This window comes from Hypanus sabinus, chromosome 14 (assembly GCF_030144855.1).
Source record: "Hypanus sabinus isolate sHypSab1 chromosome 14, sHypSab1.hap1, whole genome shotgun sequence".
NCBI lineage: Eukaryota > Metazoa > Chordata > Chondrichthyes > Myliobatiformes > Dasyatidae > Hypanus > Hypanus sabinus.
In genome coordinates, this window is record NC_082719.1 from 71703402 (window position 1) to 71722305 (window position 18904).

The window sequence follows — 18904 nt, forward strand, 5'->3', positions numbered from 1 at the left end:
CACTGGGTGATAGTCATTGAGACATGTTACCACGCTCTTCTTGGGGACCAGTATGATTGAAGGCTGCTTGAAGCAGTTGGGCACGACATACTGCCAAAATGAGAGGTTGAAGACATCTGTAAACATATCAGCCAATTGGTCAAGACAGGCCTTCAGTACTTGGCCAGGTACTTCGTCCAGACTGGATGCTTTCTTTGGATTCACTCTCTTGAAGGCAGCCTGCACATCATCCTCAGACACTGAGACCAAAGGATCATGCGGGTGTGTGATGGTTCCTCCCTGTTTTGGTGGTCAAAACGAGCGTAGAAGGCATTGAGCTCATCTTCAAGTAAAGCTCTGCTGTCCCCCACGTCTCTCGATTTAACTTTGCAGAAGGTTATGGAATTTAATCCCTGCCACAGTTGTTGAACTTCCCTCGTTGATTCCAGTCTAGTCCAGAATCTCCACTTTGCCTGTGAGAGGTTTTTCCAAAGATCATACCTGCACCTCTTGAAGCATTCTTGATCTCCAGTCTTGTATACCTCTGATCCGCCTCTCAGCAAATTCCAGATTTCATGGTTTGTCCAGGGCTTCTGATTGAGGTAGACCCTGAATGATTTCACAGGGACACACTCATCTACAGTTGTTTTAATAAAGTCTCTACAACCCTGGTGTAGTCATACAGATCCACAGATGAGTGCTTGAACACGGAGCAGTCTACTGACTCAAAGCAAACCTGTAGCCGTTCCTCTGCCTCCTGTGACCATCTCTTAGTTGTCTTAATCTCTGCTTTGCTCTATAGGCTCTGTCTCTATGCAGTTGGTAGGAGAATAGACAAATGGTCCAATTTGCCAAAATGCAGTCTAGAAAAGGAACAATAGGCATTCATTATTGTAGTGTAACAGTGGTCTAGTGTGTTGGGGCCTCTGATGCAACAGGTTATATGCTGATGATAACTCCAACCAGCCTGGTTGAAGTCACCAACTATAATTTGAAATGCATCAGGATGGGCTGTCTCTTGTCTGCAGATGATAATCTGCAGGATCACAGATGAGAACTTCTGATGCAAACAGAATGGTATGCATTTGATTGTTAGGTGTTCTAAGTCGGGAAGCAAAAGGTTGACATAACTCCCACATCCAAGCACCAAAGAGACTAACTAAAAATACACGCCATCACCTTTTTCCTTACAGACTTCGCAGTTCGATCCATTCTGAAAATCGTAAAAACTTCTTGTCTGTCCACTGCATCTGTTGTGACCACTGATACCCAGGTCTCGTGCAGCAAACAATTGAGATCTGTCTCATCTACCTCTGATACAACAGCCTTGCCCTGAGATTGTCAATCTTGTTTTTCAGCCATTCATGGTCGCCAACAAGATTCTGGGTAGAGGAGGCCTCATCCCTCTGGGCTTCAGTCTGACTGAATCCCTCCTCTCTTGCTGCATTTCTGGCCATGGCAATGACGTTTAGAGGTGCTGTGCTTAATTGCCATGTGGTCTTCTGTTGCTGTAGCCTACCCAGTATAATGTTTTATGCATTCAGAGATGTTCTCTGCACACCACTTTTGTAATGAGTGGTTATTTGAGTTACTGTTGTCAGCTTGAACCAGTCTGGCTGTTCTCTTCTGAACTCTCTCATTAATAAGGCATTTTTGCCACAGAACTGCCACTCACTGATCTTTTTAGTTTTTTGCACCATTCTCTGCAAACTCTACAGATTGTTGTGCATGAAAATTCCAGGAGATCAGTAGTTTCTGAGATAATCAAACCACCTCATCTGGTGCCAATGATAATTCTATGGTCAAAGTCACCTAGATCACATTTCTTCCCCATTCTGATGTTTGGTCTGAACAACAACTGAACCTCTTGACTTTGTCTACATGCTTTTATGCATTGAGTTGCTGCTGTATGATTGGCTGATTAGATACTTGCATTAGCGAGCTGGTGGACCTAATAAAGTGGCTACTGAGCATAAGCTTCCACTGTACATTTAGGACAAGGATTTTGATTCATTGAAGGGACATGGGTATCCCAGGCATCTGGTTGGAAGACTTACATTTGTGTCAGTTATGAAAACAAAAGAACTGAAGAGGCTAAATAGCTGCAGTATAATCGAAAATGCATTGCTGAAAGGAGAAATGGTTATTGCAATTGAGCCAGACAATTTTGTAGCATTCTGGGGTAACATTGAAGATGTTCAAGGAAGTCAATGAGCCATTCCTCAAGAGGGGAATGGAGTTGGAGAGGGTTGGTAGCTTAAAATTCCTTGGTGTCACTATATTAGAGGATTTGTCCTGGGACCTGTACAGAGGTATCAGCACAAAAATAGACACCAGAGTGCCTTTAGCTTCTTTGAAGTTTGTGTAGATTCAGCATGTCACCAAAAACTTTGACAGACTTCTATAGATACACAGTAGGGAGTATGCTTACTGGTTGCATCACAGCCTGGTACTGAAATACCAATGCTGAGGAACAGTAAAGGCAACAGAAATACAGCCCAGTCCATCACAGGTGAAGCCGTCTCCACTATTGAGTACATTTATAAGGTGCACTGCCACATAAAGCAGCATACATCATCAAAGATCCCCTCCAACATCCAGGCCATGCCCTCTTTTCGCTACTATCATTGGGTAGAAGGTACAGAAGCCTTAGCTCCCACACACCAGGTTCAGGAACTGTTATTACCCGACAACAATTTGGCTCCAGAACTGACATGGATCAACTTATTTATCCATATTCTGAACAAATTCCTTGACCTACAAACTCACTTTCAGGGATTCTTAACAGCCTATGTTCCCTGCATTAAATGGTTTTCTGGTACTTTGGGAGATCTGTACATTAGGTCTTAAGTGAATTAATTCCCCAAAATATCTCCATACATTGTTCAATGTCTTTAACTTTTAGTTCTTGTCGGCTGAGACAAATAGAGTCACAGCGTTGTATACCAAAGAAACAGGTCCTTCAGCCCACTGCATCTAAGTCTGTATCATAAGACCATTAGATATAGGAGCAGAATTAGGCCATTTGGCCCACTGAGTCTACTTGCCTTTTCATTTTATCTGATCCAATTTTCCTCTCAGCCCCTGCCCATCTCCTGCCTTCTCCCTGTATCCCTTCATCCCCTGACCAATCAAGAATCTATCATCTATCTATCATGTCCATCTTGACTACATTAATTGCACACCCATCTCTGCTTATTCAAATACCCATCAGGATAATTCTTAAATGTTGTTATTATTCCTGCTTCCACCGCTTCCTCTGGAATCATATTCCAGATCCCAACCATTCTTTGTATGAAAGCTTAGCCCTCAGCTCCCCTTTAACATCCACTTTCCCACTTTAAAAATATGCTCCCTGGTTGTTAGAAATCCCTATCATGGGAAATTGACACTGGCTCTCTATCCTATCAGTCCTTTATTTTATTTTAGTTATTTAGAAGTTCAGCATGGTACAGACCCTTCCAGTCCAATGAAGCTGTGCCACCCAATTTCACCCATGTGACCAATTAACCTACGAAACTGTACGTAAGACCATAAGACATGGAGCAGAACTACACTATTTGGCCTATTGAGTTTACTCCGCCATTCCATCATGGCTGATTTACTATCCCTCTTAACTCCATTCTCTTGCTTCTTCCTGTAACCGCTGACACCCTTACCACTCAAGAACCTATCAACCTCTGCTTTAAGTATACCCAATGACTTGGCCTCCACAGCCTTCTGTGGTAATGAATTCCACATACTCACAAACCTTTGGCTAAGGAAATTCCTAATAATCTCTGATCTGAAATGAAGTCCTTCAAGATACCATGAATTTGATAATTGACTGCATAGACCTCATATCAGAGGGAAGACATAAAGCTCAGATCTGTGCTACATACACTAGTTGGTTACTCACCATGACTGGTACAAATTTATTACAGCTTGATGCACATCAAGTATCAAATTGGGTATCAGATGAGCAACTAAAACAATGAGTTGTGGACAAGTGCCCTTGTGTCGCATTAGAAATCTTACACTAACCACTAGAGTACCGGATACATGTGATGATGGTTATGACCAAGGATGTGATGCTGAAGCATTATAAGGCACTGGTGAAGCCTCACCTTGAGAATTGTGAACAGTTTTGGGCCCCTCATCTTAGAGAAGATGTGCTGGCATTGGAGAGGGTTTGGAGGAGGTTCACAAGGATATTCTAGGGATGAAAGGGTTATCAAACAAGGAACGTTTGATGGCCCTGGGCTTGTACTCACTGGAATTCAGAAAGATGAGGGGGGTTCTCATTGAAACCTTTTGAATGTTGAAAAGACCTAGACAGGGTAGATGTGGAAAGGATGTTTCCCATGGTGGAAGAGTCTAGGACAAGAGGGCGCAGCCTCCGGATAGAGGGGCACCCTTTCATAACAGAGATGAGGAGAAATTTCTTTAGCTAAAGGGAGGTGAATTTGTTTCCACGTGCAAGCCAGGTCATTGGGTGTATTTAAGGCAGAGATTGATAAGTTCTTTTTTGGACATGGCATCAAAGGTTACGTGGAGAAGGTTGGGAACTGGGGTTGAGGAGGAAAAAAAAAGAAAAGATCAGGCATGATTGAATGGTGGAGCAGACTTGATGGGCCATACGACCTAATTCTGCTCCTCTGTCTTATGGTCTTATGGTAAAGGAAGGTTTTATGTCAGTGTGGCATTTCATATTCCCTGACATGGAAATAATTTAACCTAATCTTTGAAAAGAGTTCACAATCGGGGCAACTATCATGAGTCTTAGAAGTTCTTATGTCATGCACCAACACATACTATTGTTATGAATGGTGCCAGGAAAGGGATATCTTTTATCAAGATGGCATAAAAGGGGAAAACCACTGGGCATGTCCAGAAGAGATTACAAGACATAAACTTCTGGCTGGTGGTTTCAGTACTTATTGAAATTGTTTATTGTACGTTCTACCTGTGACTAATGAGTTCTTCTTACAACGTGCATTGGTGGGACTGATGTATTATAGAAAAAGCAGCCATGGGTTATACCGAGGGACGAAAAGAGTGTCCCTTGGAGAATCCCAATGTTGCAATTGGGAGCATGACTCCAGATTTGGCTATTGCAGGATGAACTTTCCCTCAAAAGCAGTGGAGAATATGGCGAAGGAGAACCTTACAATCAAACCAAGATGTTTGTGGGACTGTATTATTACTGAGTTGTCACCAATTACTCATTTGACCGCTGACTGGATACAAGTTGTGGAGGAGACAAAGGAGATCAATGGATTAAACATACAAAAGTTATTCAGACATGTTGATAAAACAAATGAAATATTGAGTGACTCAGACTCCTGGGAAAAGCTTTGTAATTGGGGATCAAATGTTCAAATATATCCATGGGTGAGGATAGTATTGTATGTTGTGGTAATATCAATTTTATGTATGCTGATATTGTTTAATGTGTATCAACTCAGAAGGTGAAAGGCTGAAGTTGTGTAAAAGGAAGAGGATGATGGTTTTGCAACACAGAGAAGATGATTGCCTGTATACAGAGTGTATGAATTCAGTAAGTAAATGGTACCTTTATCTTTATATAATGCTGGTGTTCATAGAAGTCCGATGAATAGTCAATATACTAGAGAAAGATAGTGATCTTAAGTTAAATATCTGGATCAAGAGGAGGGAGATGTTGGCCAGAAAGAACTACAATCTGAAAATCAGTGAATTTGAATGGATCAAGGGCAGTGGAAACAGACAGACCAATTGCCTTTGTTCTTGCCATGAGTGAGGAGATGGAGGTTGCCACTATATGAAGAAGATGGAGTTTGCCAATTTGTGAGTCAGTCACTTGTCTTGACCAGTGTTTTAAAGTAGACACACTGATGCCTCAGGTAATTTGCTGAACTAGGGATCATTTCCAAATTGTGAGGTGTTCTTTGGTTGGATATAACATGCACGTTTGTGAATATTTGTCAGTGTGATTCAAGCATGTGGCTGATTGAGAACAAACAAAGAGCCATAAATTACTGACTATCATTTGCTGGGAAGAGGGCAATAAATGGATGCTGGTCTGGAGCAGAGCAAATAAAAAGGTATTAAAGGTCAGATACCTGGCCTGCAGCATTCTGACACCGGAATGCAATTTTTTAATTGTTAAGAAATGGATAAAGAGGCAGACACTTCAAGTGTTCTGGTAGCGATAACTCTGTAGGAGACTAACAATCGAGGAAGTGGGGTGCCCCACAGAAATGTGGAGATTCAAATGAGACTACGAGGAAGATGTGGCCAGCAGCAGAAACTCCTTTTTAATTAATAATATCCTTTCTGTTCTTTGACTGTTCATGGAAAGTCAGGAAAACTTAAATGGTGTGCACACAGCTATTGGTTGTGTAAGTTCACATGTTTTTTGCTTGAGAAAATAAAGGTACTTATCGGTAATTACAGGTTCTCTCTCTGCGCCTCCCTGATAATTTTTACAAGGGCTGATTCTTGTAACAGTATGAATGGTTAGCCCTCAGCTCCCCTTTAACATCCACTATCATGCTTTAGAACTATGTTCCCTGGTTGTAGAAATCCCTATCATGGGAAATAGACACTGGCAATCTATCCTGTCTGTTCTTTATTTTACTTACAGTGCCTATAAAAAGTATTCACCCCTCTTGGAAGCTTTCATGTTTTATTGTCTTACAACATTGAATCTAGAGAATTTAATTTGGCTTTTTGACACTGGTCAAGAGGAAAACACTCTTCTGTGTCAAAGTGAAAACAGTTCTCTACAAACGGATCTAAATTAATTAGAAATATAAAACAGAAAATAATTGATTGCATAAGTATTCACCCCTTCAAGTCAGTAAATAGTAGATGCAGCTTTGTCAGCAATTACAGCCTTGAGTCTGTGTGGATAGGACTCTATCAGCTTTGCACATCTGGACATGTGCAATTCTCCCCATTCTTCTTTACAAAACTGCTCAAGCTCTGTTAGATTGCATGGGGATCATGAGCAAACACCCCTTTTCAAGTCCAGTCACTAATTCTTAATTGAATTGAGATCTGGTCTCTGACTTGGCCACTTCAAGACATTAACTTTGTTGTTTTTAAACTGTTCCTGTGTAGCTTTGGCTTTGTGCTTGGGGTCATCGTCTTGTTGGAAAACAAATCTTCTCCCAAGTCACAGTTGTCTTGTAGATTGCATCAGGTTTTCCTCTAGAATTTCCTGTATTCTGCTGCTTTCATTTTACCCTCTACTATCACAAGTCTTCTAGGGCCTGCTGCTGTGAAGCATCCCCACAGCATTATGCAGTCACCACTATGCTTCACGGTGGGGATAGTTTATTTTTGATGTGTGGTGTTTGGCTTATGCCAAATAGTGTTTAGTCCGATGGCCAAGAAGCTCAGTTTTAGTTTCATCAGACCATAGAACCTTCTTCCAGCTGACTTCTGAGTCTCCCACATGCCTTCTGGCAAACTCTAGCTGAGAATTCATGTGAGGTTTTTACAACAGTGGCTTTCTCTCTACCACTCTCACATAAAGCTGAGACTGGTGAAGCACCTGCACAATAGTTGTATGCCACCTCTACCATCTCAGCCACTGAAGCTCATTCTTCTAAACTTCAGTGAGTTCAAGCCCAGAGCCATCAAGCACTCCTCATTCATTAACTATTTCATTCCTGGAATCATTCCCATGAACATCCTCTGGATGCTCTCCAATGCCAGCTCATACGTTTCTGGATAATGTCCAAATTTGCTCACACTATTCCAAGTGTGGACTGACTGATGCCTAATAAAGTATTTGGAGGAAATACTTTTCCCACTGTTTGCTCTAAAATTGATTTTGTGCAACCTTTCATGTAGAACAAACAAAGCAAATTTTCAACTGTACTTCAAAATACTTTTTTTCTGATTAATCCCATATTTTGAGGCTAATGATGTCACCAATGCAATGTGATAAAGTGAGAGTGGAAATAATTTAACTTTCATTCTTAAGAATCCACAAGAGTACTATAAACCCATGCTTATCTCCTTCAGTGCCAAGCATGTACAAATCAGATGTCAGCTCAGAGTAGTGTTATAAAGCCAACAAAGAAAATTACTTCATGTCCCCGAGCTAGATGTATTTTCTTGTAAATTAAATTTTTAAAATCATTTTCCTAAGAATTACATTGGCAGAACATTTGCTACAACAACATCTGGATTTTGTATATTCCTTAATGCCTATTCCCAGAGCAGAGTTTAAGCCTTGAACCTTCAAGATGATGAGCTTTCTTCATATTAATTTTTGTAACATCCAGTTCTCTTCCTTTGATTATAAGTTGTTTCTTATGTGCTTATGAGCAAGAATTTATTAATCTTTAAGCCTAATGTGCACTGTCATTTAAGCATGTGTTGAACTCTCAGATTTTGGAAGTTATTACAGGACACACACCCAAGGTCAGCTATGTTAAAGTATTCCAGTTACCGCACAAAGTGTAGTGCATATAAATGTAAGTGAACCTTCTAGTCTGACTTTGAAACAAGATTGTATGAGAACTTCTTTTTGTTGAAAGTGAGTCATAAGCCCACCAAGTCTGTCTTGACCATCATACACCCAGTACATTAAACTTACCTTGACCCATTTTATCCTGCACACACTCATCAAATCCACCTTTCACCTACACAATAGGAACAATTCACAGTGGCCGATTGACCTACTAACTCACATGTCTTTGCGCTGTGGGAGGAAATTGGAGTACCCAGGGGAAGCTCATCCATGCAGAAAGCACTGGAGGTCAGGATTGAACCGAGGTTGTTGGAGCTGAGCCACTGATAGCTCTGACTTCGTATTTTATTATGCAAGTAGCAACAGTAAAAAGCCAGTAAAAACTACGTTGGTGTTGAGTTTGGGATGCTGCTGGCTGAAGCAGTATCAGAATAACGATCTACTGTGGAGTAAGTAGCATGGCTCAACAACTGAAACAATGTTCAACTAAACTTTGGGCAGAAGTTGTTGGCTATGAAGCATCCTCTGGTTCAAGAATCTTTACCAAGAAATGGAAGAAAAGAACTGCAGAGCAAAGAAACAAGCTCATTCAGAGAATCAGACCAGGATAATGATTCAAGGGAGATAGTCTGTGTTTGGAGCCAGTGGATGTCTGTCCATTATGAGCTGCCTGTGTCAGAGGCATCATTTGAGACATTAAAATATCTTGCAATTAAAATACTTAATTAAAGTATTTTGACTTGGCCATTATAAGAACGTACTATCAATGTGAATACCAAGAATATCTACAAGCATCTTGCCTTTCCTCAGAGATGCTGCCTGAGTTCCAATAGCATCTTACGCTTGTTACTTTCGGTATTGTTTAATGTGGGGGAGATTTGTTCAATAACATTTGGTAGATCTTTCTCAGCTTTTTCCTGAGATCCCCATCTCAGAAGCCAGGTTTCAACCTTCTTTGAATCATAGCATGTGTTATCAAGATATCAGCACTCATTACAGCAAAGGTTATTGCACATACCTGCTGTAGTGTTAAAGACCTGCACTGTAGAACCAACTGTACCTTTTACCAAGCTCATTAATTGCCACCTATTCAGCCTACTCTCAGTCAGCAGCAGAGTGAAGCAAGGTGTTGTTAATACTGGTTCCAAATTGCAGTAGGCACCAATAACCCTGAGCACTGATGACTAATGTGTATTTTCTGGGTGGCATTCAGTTGCAAACCTGATCACAGCCTTGGTACAAAAATGATTGGAAATCTCAATTCCAGAGTTGAGATGAGAGTGACCCCACTTAACATGAAAGCAGCATTTTGTCAGGAATGGAAACAAGAAACTTTGGCCAATTAATATCAGGGAAAATACCTAAATGGCTGAACTCATGATCTGCCAAAAGGAAAGTTATGGAGGTTGTAATTGTTAGAGGCAAATCATCCCAAACCCAGGACACCATTTTAGCTGTTCTCAATGGCTTTTATTCTCTTGTAAGGGTGGGAATTGGTAATGTTTGCTGATAAGTGCACAATATCAAATTGAATTTGCAACTCCTTAGCAAATGAAGCAGCCCCTAGTTGCATGCAGCAAGTCCTAGACAACGTTCTAGAATGGGCTGATAAACCAAAGAAATATTTGTCCAATAGAAGTTCTGTCAAAGACCACATCCAATCACCTATTCTTCACATTCAATGTCAATACCATTAGCATCTATGGTGACTTTTGAGTAGAAACTCTGCTGAATTGTATTTACAGGAATGGATCAATAGCTGGGTACCTTGCAGCCTGGGTCTCCTCTCCTGACTCCAAATCTCTACAAGGTATAAATCAGGTGTGTAAGGAAACACTTGCCATTTGCCTCAGTGACTGCAGATCCAATAACACTGAAGAATGTAAGATATAACATACAGCACAGGAACCAACTCTTCAGCCCACAATGTCTGTGCCAAATTAAACGAAATCTTTTCTGTTTGCAAATGATCCATATCCCTCCCATTGCCCACACATCTATGCACCTTTCTAAAAGTCTCTTAAACGTATCCACTGTACCTGCTTCCACCACTACACTGGGCAGCCCATTCCAGGGACCTACTATTCTCAGTGTAAAGAACGTGCATTGCACATTTCCTGTAAACTTTACTTTTCTCTTCTTAAAGGCTTGTGTGCTAGTATTTGACATTTCCAATTTGGATAAAAGACTTTGGGTCTACCCTACCTATAGCTTTAAGCTTAACACCACCCCACATAAACTACTGTTTGAGTTGTACTTCATCCACCAAGCCAACTATTAACTTCTTCCATCATAGGCACATTGTGGCTGTAGTTGCAAATACACTGTAATTACTCTCCTAGGCATTTCAGCTGTACCTCCCCATCCTTTTACCTCTAATACTAGTATCAAGGCACTGGATTGCATTGGAATACCATCATCTGCATGTCCCCCTTCAAATTACACATTATCCTGATTTGGATGTATATCACTTTCCTTAATTGTTGCTAGGCCCTAGTCTTGGAAGTCTCTACCCAGAAGTAGTGTGGGAATACCTTAACCATAATGACTAGAGTTACTCAAGAAACCAGAACACTAGCGCCTTCTTAGAGGCGGTTAGGGATCAGCATTAATTCCTGCTCTTGCCTGTAATCAGACCAAGATAAGTTCATTAAAATAAAGTGCTTTATTGCCTTATTCAAGCATTAATTGAGTTGGAAGTTTTCATAGAGAACTTCATTACCATGAGAAAGTAGTTCAAAACCGTTGAAAATCCAAGGAAGGATATCAGATTGGTCTGTCTTTATTAATCTCAGCCTGATGGTCTACAACCAGTTTACAGCAAGTTGGATTTAAAAAATCATGACATTGAAGTTGAAAAAATTGGAGATGATCCAGAAAAAGAAAATCAGAGGAGATAATTTTGTGACTTCAAACAGGACAGCAGGAAACAGAAGAGGTCCTTGTGGGAGTGAGAATACAGAGGAACAAAGATGGACAACTTTAAGAAAATAACTAACAGGAAGTGTCAAAATGAATTTTTGGCATCCAATAATGTACAAAATACAGTGTATAATTGTTACTATTATTGTTACCTCTGAGAGTTATTGGCAGGTGTTAAGTCTTATTTGAACAGTTTAATGTGTACAAGAGAAAGTCTAAGGAGATAGTGGGCAAGAATATATGCTTAGTGGCTACTTTATTAGGTATCTCCTGTACCTAATAAAGTGGCCACTGATGTATGTTTGTGGTCTTCTGCTGCTGTAGCCCATCCATTTCAAGGGTTGATGTGTTGTGCATTCAGAGCTACCCTTCTGCACTCCACTGTTGTAATGTGTGCTAACTTGAGCTACTGCCTCTTTCCTGTCAGCTTAAACCAGTCTGGCCGTTCTCCTCAAACATGAGAAAATCTGTAGATGTTGGAAATTCATGCAACACACACAAAATGCTGGAGGAACTCAGCAGGCCAGGCAGCATCTATGGAAAAGAGGACTCAGACATCCTGATGAAGGGTCTCGGCCCAAAACATCAACTGTTTACTCTTTGCCAGAGATGCTGCCTGGCTTGCTGAGTTCCTCCAGCATTTTCTGTGTGTTGCTTGGCCATTTCCCCTTTCTCACTAACAAGACATTTTCACCCACTAAGCTGCTAATCACTGGATGTTTTCTGTTTCTCATACCATTCTCTGTAAACTCTAGAGACTGTTGTGTGTGAAAATCCCAGGAGATACGCAGTTTTTAAGATACTCAAACCACCCCATCAGGCTCCAACAATCATTCCATGGTCAAAGCCACTTAGATCACATTTCTTCTCCATTCTGATGTTTGATGTGAACAACACCTGAAACTCTTGACCATGTCTGCTTGCTTTTATGCATTGAGTTGTTGCCAGATGATTAGCTGATTAGATAATTGCATTAACAAGCAGGTGTACAGATGTACCTAATAAAATGGCCACTGCATGTATATTGTAATATATTTACAATTATAAAGACAATTACGCTGAAGCAACAAGTGCATGATAAATGTGGGGGAATATATATATGAAGTCTATTTCAAGAAATGGTCCACTAGAAGCAGTGATGCCTGGATTGGATAGTTCAGCAGTAAAAGGGATAGTTCAACAGTAAAAGTTATAGTTTGTAATAAAGAGAAAGGAAACCAGAGTGAGTGAATTTATAGTTGGTTGGATTTACAAGCCTATGTCAATGTAAATATTTAACAGCAAAATTTCATGTATAAAGACAATTCATTTCAGGTTATAAATTCAGCAGATTCTGCAGATGCTAGAAATTCAGAGTAATACACAAAAATGCTGGAGGAAGTCATCAGATCTGGCAGCAACTATTGAAAGAAATAAAGAGTTGACGCTTCAGTGCTTTGGGATATGATGATATAAAAAGAAAAGTGGAAATAGATACTTGTTTTCATAAAGGCATTTCCTGACCACAGAATATCCTTAAGCCAGTTATCTAATTTGAAGTGGCTTTGCAGGAAATAATTCAATGCTCAGTCTGGGCATGGCACTACAAGGAGCCACGTGATAGTCACTAGAACATTTATTTTAGTGATGTTGGCTGAGGGTTAAGTTTTGATGTCTAGATGAAATTGTCTACTCTTCCCTGAATGGATACCATGTTCAAATTTTCTGCTAACTTAAAATGGGCTAGCATTGTTGTAATGTTAAGGTATTTAGAACACCAGAGTTCTTGTTAAGTATTCTTTGACGTTCATCAGAAAGACTAGGCGTACAGCACCTTCTGACTCAGGTTGTGAGGCATTCCCCGGACATGGTTTTTGTGTATGGTTTTGAAGCTGAACTTTCTGACTAAGAAATGAGCATGCTGTTATTTTTAATCTAAATCCATCTGCACAAACAGATCATAAACCTCAGTAGATTCATCTGCTGCACTGAGTGTTCACTGAACATGAGTCAACATCAATCTGTGGTCAAACAAAAGGAAAAACATTTGTAAAAGTGAGGGCCATTGTGGTTGCAGAAAGTGTTTTGAGCACCATTACTCTGAGCTGCGGAATGATAGAATGCTAACATTTGACCACAATTCTCCACATATGGGAAGAAGATTTTGCTATTGTTGGTGTAATTATAAACACATGTATAAAGAATGCATTTATGATTTTGTTACCAATAACAAAAAGACAAACTCTTCTGTTCACCCAAATCACTCATTTCAGCTCTTCAGTCAGAATGGTGCACAGCTGGCTTTATTACAAGAAGGTCGGAAAATCATGAGTAACATCAATCCAAGTCAATCCAATGTTAATGAAAAAGCAAAGGAAGGGATTGACAAAATGACAGGACTGCGCCGTTATTGAAAAGCCACTTTCGATTACATCAGTAGAATTAGGGTAACAAGCATGGTAGTTAAATGTTTTCTTCAAAGCCTTAATTGAAATAAAAGTCATCGGCTTTGCTCACATAATCTAAGAGATAACACTTTTTACCAATGATTAATCAGGAAATTACATGTTGTTCTCCATATCATATTGGCCAAACTTGTATATCTAGACTGTTAGGACACAATATCCATGGTCACCTCTGACTGATGGAGGCCCCTCAATCAGGAAATTACTTAAGTTGATGCGATAAGTTTATCATTATTGGATATCTATTGATAGTCAATTTTTTTCTCCAATCTTTTAAAGATATAAAAATCTTTTGGAATATTTATAAACATAAGGTATGTAGGAAACACTGAATTTGTGGTGAAGATTTCTTGTTAAGTGTAGAAGATTCAATGCACCTACCTTAGTGAAAGAACAATATGTAGTAAATGAACCATAGAACCATAGAACCATAAAACATTACAGCACAGTACAGGCTCTTCAGCCCTCCATGTTGTGGCGACCCATATAATCCTTAAAAAAATACTAAACCCACACTACCCCATAAACCTCTATTCTTCTTTCATCAGGTGCCTGTCCAAGAAGCTCTTAAATACCCCTAATGTTTTAGCCTCCACCACCATCCCTGGCAAGCCATTCCAGCCACTCACAACCCTCTGTGTAAAAAGCTTACCCCTGATGTCTCTCCTAAACTTCCCTCCCTTAATTTTGTACATATGCCCTCTGGTGTTTGCTATTGGTGCCCTGGGAAACAGGTACTGACTATTCCCCTATCTAGGCCTCTCATAATCTTGTAGACCTCTATCAAGTCCCCTCTCAATCTTCTATGATCCAAAGAGAAAAGTCCCAGCTCTGCTAACCTTGCTTCATATGTCTTGTTCTCCAAACCAGGTGACATCCTGGTAAATCTCCCCTGCACCCTCTCCATAGCTTTCACATCCTTCCTATAATGAGGTGACCAGAATTGAACACAATACTAAGTGCAGTCTCACCAGATATTTGTAGAGTTGCAACATGACCTCTCTACTCTTGAACTCCATCCCCCTGTTAATGAAGCCTAGCATCCCATAGGCCTTCTTAACTACCCTATCAACCAGTGCAGCGACCTTGAGGGATGTATGGATCTGAACCCCAAGGTCCCTCTGTACATCCACGCTCTTAAGTAACTGACCATCAATCCTGACCATTAACAGCAAGGTTAGGCTGCATATTTGGAGAGAGCAGCACCCAATAATTAATGTCAATGATCTTCCAGATGACACCTGATCCATTCTCCATTTCCTAATTTTATTTCAGATATTCACTACCCATAGTATAATACAAAGTTTAAAACAATGTATGCTGTCATAAAGTACAGTTGAAGAACTAAATCATATTATTTCTCTTCATAACAGCAGTCTTAATTTTTTTACTGAAATTCCAGTGCCCTCAGATGTTCTGTATGTGGCATACATGCTCCTAATTTTATTTAAGTGAGTTGGTTCCTGTAATTTTGGGTTGTATTATTGCCTGGTATACTTGGTTAAAGTTTCTATTCTGATGCATTTCTAATGATAAATTTCCAGATATAAATGTTAATAACTGCAGGAAAATCATGGTGCTAGAAGTCATTGGCTTGCCAGAGTCGTGCACAGGAAAAAAACATGCTTAATCATTGGAAGAGAGGGATACTTGTTGGGATAATCATGGTGTGAATGGTGCAAAGCATGAAAATGACACTTCAGATTAAAAGTTACATCTACAGGTAATATTTTTCACACAGGTAGCTGGATCTATGCACACTGATAATTGAAAGAGTCAAAGAGGATTTTTCACGCAGAGCCCTTTATCCACATATGTGGAGATTATATACAGGATCCTGATCTTAATTGGTAGGGAAATGCATACATCACAAAAAAAAACAGACAGATATTACAACAATTTTATGGTATTATCCATGTCAATTCTTCAGGGTAGTAACTCAATTTCAGAGGAACTGAATGTCAGGCTTGTGCGAAACAGACAGTCAATATGATCATGCCTGATTTGATCTATCACCTCAAAGGAAGTTTGGCCTCAGTGTATTTACATTATTATGCCTGCCAGAGGTTTATAACTTTAGCTTTGATGTAAAATTACTGAAAATTTGCACACATTATGAAAATAAGCACTACCAACCCTCATTCCTTCCCAACGAGAAATGGCTCGCAAGGGCCTCAAAGCACGTAATGTTCTCAGGGATCGCAGGGATTTGAAGGCCTGAATGCTGCTGCCCAGCATACTGAGCCACCCAATCTGCAAGGAAAAGAAAAAACATTGAAAATATAGTTGACTACTTACATGGTCTCATATGATTACATAAAGTCAGTACTTTAAAACAAAATCAACTGTTATTTTGTAAATTAGTTGTCATTTTTAAAGTTTTGGAATTTCTTTGGGTGCAATTCGAATGTTTCATGCAGAAAGTAAAAGGATCAGAGCAATGATGTCCAATATCCATCTCTGGCTCAGACAGAGTACCTGGCCAAGCACTGAAGACCTGTGCTGATCAATTGGCTGGAATGTTCACCGATATCTTTAACCACTTGCGTCAGCAGTCTGAGGTACCCACCTGCTTAAAGCAGGCTTCAGTTATACTGGTGCCTAAGAAGAATGTGGTAACCTGCCTCAATGACTAGAGCTGAATAACACTTACATCCACTGTGATGAAGTTCTTTGAGAGGTTGGTGATAAAACTTATTGACTGCTACCTGAGAAGCGCCCGAGATCCACTCTAATTTTCTTACCACCATAACAGATCAACATCAGATGCCATTTCATTGGCTCTTCACTCAACCCTGGAACATCTGGACAGCAAAGATGCATACATCAGGATGCTTTTCATTGATTACTGCTTGGCATTCAATAATATCATCTCCTCAAAACTAATCAATAAGCTTCATAATCTAGGCCTCACTACCTCCTTGTACAAATGGATTCTCAATTTGCACACTTGCAGACCCCATTTTGTTAAGACTGGCAAAAGCACTTCCTCCAGAATCGCTATCAGCAAAGGAGAACCACATGGCTGTGCGCTTAGCTCTACTCGCTTTATACTTATGACTGTGAGGCTAAGCACAGATACAAAGCCATATTTTAGCCTGTTGACTGACGACGTCACTGCTGGCTGAATCAAAGGTACAGATCAATCAGCATATAGGAGGGAGATAGAAGATCTAGTTGAGTGGTGCCATCTCTCACTCTCACAACCAGTCACTCAATGTCAGCAAGGTCAAGGACTTCAGGAGGACAAGATAAAGGTCTATGAGCCAGTCCTCAATGGGGGATTGGAGGTGGAGTGGGTCAGCAACTTCAAATTTCTTGGTGTTATCATTTCAGGACATCCATTTTGGTTCCAGCACATAATTTCGAAGAAGGCATGTCAGTGCCTCTACTTTCTTAGAAGTTTGTGAAGATTTGGCATATCGTCTAAAACTTTAACAAACTTCTGAAGATGTTCAATTGATTGGCTGCATCATGGCTTGGTATGGAAACACCAATGTCCTTGAACAGAAGTAAAGGGTACAGCCCAGTCCATCACCAGGTAAAACCATACCCACCACCGAGCACATTTACACAGAGCACTGTTGCAGGAAAGCAGTATCCATCATCAAGGACCCCCACTATCCAGAACACGTTCTCTTCTTACTGTTTCCATCAGGAAGAAAGTATAGAGGCCTCAGAACCCACTTTGCTAGGTTCAGGAACAGGTATTACCCCTCAGCCATCAGACTCATGAACCAGAGGGAATAACTTCACTCAACTTCAATCACCCATCACAACTCATGGACTCACTTTCAAGGACTCTTCATCTCATGTTCTTGATATTTATTGCTTATTTATTATTATTATTATTATTATTATTATTATTATTATTGTTGTATTTTTATTTTTTCTCAGTTCCAGCTGGTAAAGCTTGAGGTATGGGCATAGCCAAGCACATTCATTCAAATTAGTGATCATTTCTTCATTTTTCTGGGTTGTGCTCTCATTTAAGTTTAGTGGCATGTACTTCTTATCTGAATTGCACGTGCTCATGTTTATTCCATAATCCTGCTTTCATTGATGGAAGTACATTCTTTTGTCCAGATTTTGTTAATCTAAATGTGTTTGAGTGTACATAGCATTTTCTAAAATTTGTCATTTCTATTCTTATTTTTCTTTGTAAATTTTCCAGATTGGTTTTGGACCAAATTATTATGCCAAAAGAATGTGTTAGTATGGGTAGAGTTAAAATGTTTATTGCCTTTGTTATATTTTTACAATTGAGCTCTGTTTGGCAGAGTTTCGTGTGCCTTGAAGAAATTCTGTGGAAAGTTTTCCCCTTATTGCACTTTGATCTACTTACTTTGTTTTTTAATATTCCAGACACTTATATATTTCATATTAATTCATTGGTTGTATTGTATCCTGCTGCTCTGTTTTATATTCTACTAAATCTATTGCACCTTTCTTTACGTTTACTGTTCTGCATTTATCTCAACCACGGTTCATGTTTATAACTTTCGATGATAGTTCTACTATTTGAATTAATTCCTCTAGCTTTACTAATGAAGGAGCATATAATTTCAAATCATCCATGTATAGAATGTGTGTCAAGGTATAACTTGTTTGGTTGTCTCTGATTTGATACTCTATTTTCATCCAATTCAGTAAATTAAAGAGAAGATTTAAAGCTAGACAAAACCATTGTGGGCTTAGAGAGCCACTTTGTAAAATTCCTTGCAACAGACACAAAATGCTGGAGGAGCTCAGCAGGCCAGGCAGCATCTATGGAAAAAACGCCATCTGTACTTTTTTCCCTAGATGCTGCCTGGCCTGCTGAGTTCCTCCATCATTTTGTGTGTGTTGCTCAGATTTCCAGTATCTGCTGATTTTGTGTTGTCTGTAAAATGCCTTGGTTTATTTTGATAATGCTGGGTCTTTTTTGGTTGTTAATAGATAAGGTTATTATAGTACTCCAAGCTTCAACAGATGTTGCACTCTTTACCACACTATCCACTTGTGGTGCCACTTTCAGGGAGCTATAGACTTGCATCCCAAATCCCTCTGTACATCAGTGCTTCTAAGGGTACTACCATTTACTACATACTTTTCTCCTACATTTTGCCTC

The 18904-nt window shown here is 39.8% G+C and overlaps 1 protein-coding gene across 1 annotated transcript in view; it reads right to left on the reverse strand.

Moving 5' to 3' along the window:
• LOC132404505 (sodium channel protein type 4 subunit alpha A-like) overlaps positions 1 to 18904 on the reverse strand; it is a 161428-nt gene that overhangs the window by 40619 nt on the left and 101905 nt on the right. The window contains exon 11 of the mRNA XM_059988659.1: positions 15931 to 16047. Within this exon, the coding sequence (XP_059844642.1) occupies positions 15931 to 16047 (117 nt within the window). The remainder of the gene's footprint in view (positions 1 to 15930; positions 16048 to 18904) is intronic.